This window comes from Penaeus japonicus, unplaced genomic scaffold (genome assembly GCF_977035675.1).
Source record: "Penaeus japonicus unplaced genomic scaffold, GWHDUDI00000001_assembly GWHDUDI00000004, whole genome shotgun sequence".
Classification (NCBI taxonomy): domain Eukaryota; kingdom Metazoa; phylum Arthropoda; class Malacostraca; order Decapoda; family Penaeidae; genus Penaeus; species Penaeus japonicus.
The window spans coordinates 8,137,173-8,139,672 of NW_028234406.1; the positions used below are offsets into that span (position 1 = coordinate 8,137,173).

The window sequence follows — 2,500 nt, forward strand, 5'->3', positions numbered from 1 at the left end:
ATATATATATATATACATATATACATACATATACATACATATATACACATATATATACATATACATAAACATATAAATACATAAACATATAAATACATATACATATAAATACATATACATATACATATACATACATATATATATACATACATATAAATATATATACATACACACACATACACACACACGCGCATGTGTTCGTGTGTGTGTGTGTATACATACATATATATATATATATATATATATATATATATATATATAGAGAGAGAGAGAGAGAGAGAGAGAGAGAGAGAGAGAGAGAGAGAGAGAGAGAGAGAGAGAGAGAAAGAGAGAAAGAACACAGAGACACACAAAGAGAGCCGCAGCCCACCTGCAACCCACGTCTTCTACCCCCACAGACACCCGGTACCGCATGCGGGTCATCAACGCGGCCGTGACCAACTGCCCCGTGACCGTGACCATTGACAGCCACGACTTCGTCCTTCTCGCCGCGGACGGGAGCCTCGTGTCGCCGATGAACACCACGTCGCTCCTTATCTATCCAGGTCATTGGCCGTTGGTCGTCTGTTGGTAATTCGGGATTGAGGTGTCCTTTATTCAGCTAAGGTCGCTTGTTAAATGGGTTGATTATAACGAGAGAGAACGGTAGCAAGATGTGGAGAGGTTATATCCACCAAATCACTGCCTTTTTCAACCTTTGTCCCGTTTTCAAAGTAAGGGGAAAAATCATGGTTTCACTGCTTCCTGTTTCTATTTCGGGTAAATTTTCCGAATAACGCCGCATCACTAAATACCACAAAAGTGGTATCGATGGATTCCTCTCAACCTCTACTATTCATATATAGTGGAAATAATACGCGCTTCCACCCCTGGACCCCACAATTTGGGTCCCGATATTAAGGGAGGGCATGAAGTAGATCAGGGAATTTGCGGGGTAAAATAATTCCGGGCACATCCGTATGCAAAATCTTACCCAATTACCTCTCTAACTTTGCCTAGTTTTGAGGTTAGCCCTAGCCAAAAGCCCGCCCTGGACCCCCTCCCCCCCTTTTAAGGCACTTCGTGCATATTTCGTATGCAAAAGCTTAACCCAATTACCTACCTCAGTTTGCCTAGTTTTGAAGTCAGCCTTTGTCAAGAGGGGGCTATGCCCTCCTGTGGACCTCCTCTATTCAGGGCACTTTGTGATACTTATGATACGTAATTAGTTCTGTAGATGAAAATGCCGCGACCACGAATAACCTTCACACTGCGCCATGATGACAACAACTGAGTCTTGGTCTCATATTCTTCAGGATAGGAAACTAGGACCGATAATGACGCGACCACTCAATAGAGGGCACTTTATAATTATACTGTAAACAATGAGGAATATTGCGCCATCTATCGAGAGAACATAACAGCCCATGCAGATAATTCATTAGGGGTTTCCAGTCCACAACTTGTCAGTAGCCGTAAATACGTAAACACAGCCATGTTTGAATTTCAGGTGATTTTCGGGGTATATTGCATAAGGTATGTTGCACGAAGTGCCCTAAAAAGGGGGGTCGGGGGGAAGCCCCCTCTTGGCTAGGGCTTAATTCAAAACTAGGCTAAGTTAGTTAGGTAATTGGGTAAAGATTTTGCAAACGAAATATGCCCCGAAGTAGGGCGAGGTAGCACGAAGATGGTGGGGTCCAGGGGTGGAAGCGCGCATTATTTCCACTATACATGAACAGTAGAGGTTGAGAGGAATCCATCGGTACCACTTTTGTGGTATTTCGTAACGCGGCGTTATTCGGAAAATTTACCTCCTAAATAACAGACTAATATATATATATATATTTTTTTTTTCACTGTCTTCTTTGCCTCCCTTTCCCAGGAGAGAGATATGACGTCCTGATCGCAGCGGAGCAACAAGCATCTCCTGACGGCGATATCTTCTGGGTACGCGTTCAGGGAGGAAACGACTGTGGACACCTTAGCCAGTACGCCGTCATCCAGTACCTGCCCACCAACTTCTCCTTTGCTGAAGCTCCGCCCACTGTCCCCCCGAAGACCACGCCCACTCCTAAGTCTCCACCTGCGCTAGGATCGGTGAGTTCTTCTGAGATTCTTGTGGTGGGTTGTTTGACTCCATGTCATTTTGTTGTCTGTGTATTATGATTGCTTGTTTTTTTATACATAGTTATCCTCTTTTCAGTTGTCAATGTTTTTCTTCATCGAGGAGAATTTTTTGTATATTTTTCTCTGAAAATTTCTTATGATAATAATTACAACTCTTTATCATTATTACTATTGTTGTTGTTTATGTTATTTTATTATTATTGTTACCATTATTATCTTCTCAATTTATTGTCGTATTCTTATTCTTATTGTTCCATCATTATCAATTCTGTTATCCCATATGCTATAACAAAAAGCAACAAGATATAACATTTTCTATAATCGTGACGTCCACCAACAGCAAGACTTCACTGGGTCTTGTGGCGTCGCAGGGCAGCGTTGCGTCACTGGTCTC

The 2,500-nt window shown here is 42.0% G+C and overlaps 1 protein-coding gene across 1 annotated transcript in view; it reads left to right on the forward strand.

The window, feature by feature from the left end:
- Nucleotides 1-2,500, forward strand: part of LOC122263427 (uncharacterized) — a 25,306-nt gene that overhangs the window by 20,714 nt on the left and 2,092 nt on the right. Inside the window, exons 9-11 of the mRNA XM_043031839.2 lie at nt 399-545; nt 1,862-2,076; nt 2,447-2,500. The exon at nt 2,447-2,500 is cut by the window's right edge and continues 130 nt beyond it. Of these exons, the coding sequence (XP_042887773.2) occupies nt 399-545; nt 1,862-2,076; nt 2,447-2,500 (416 nt within the window). The remainder of the gene's footprint in view (nt 1-398; nt 546-1,861; nt 2,077-2,446) is intronic.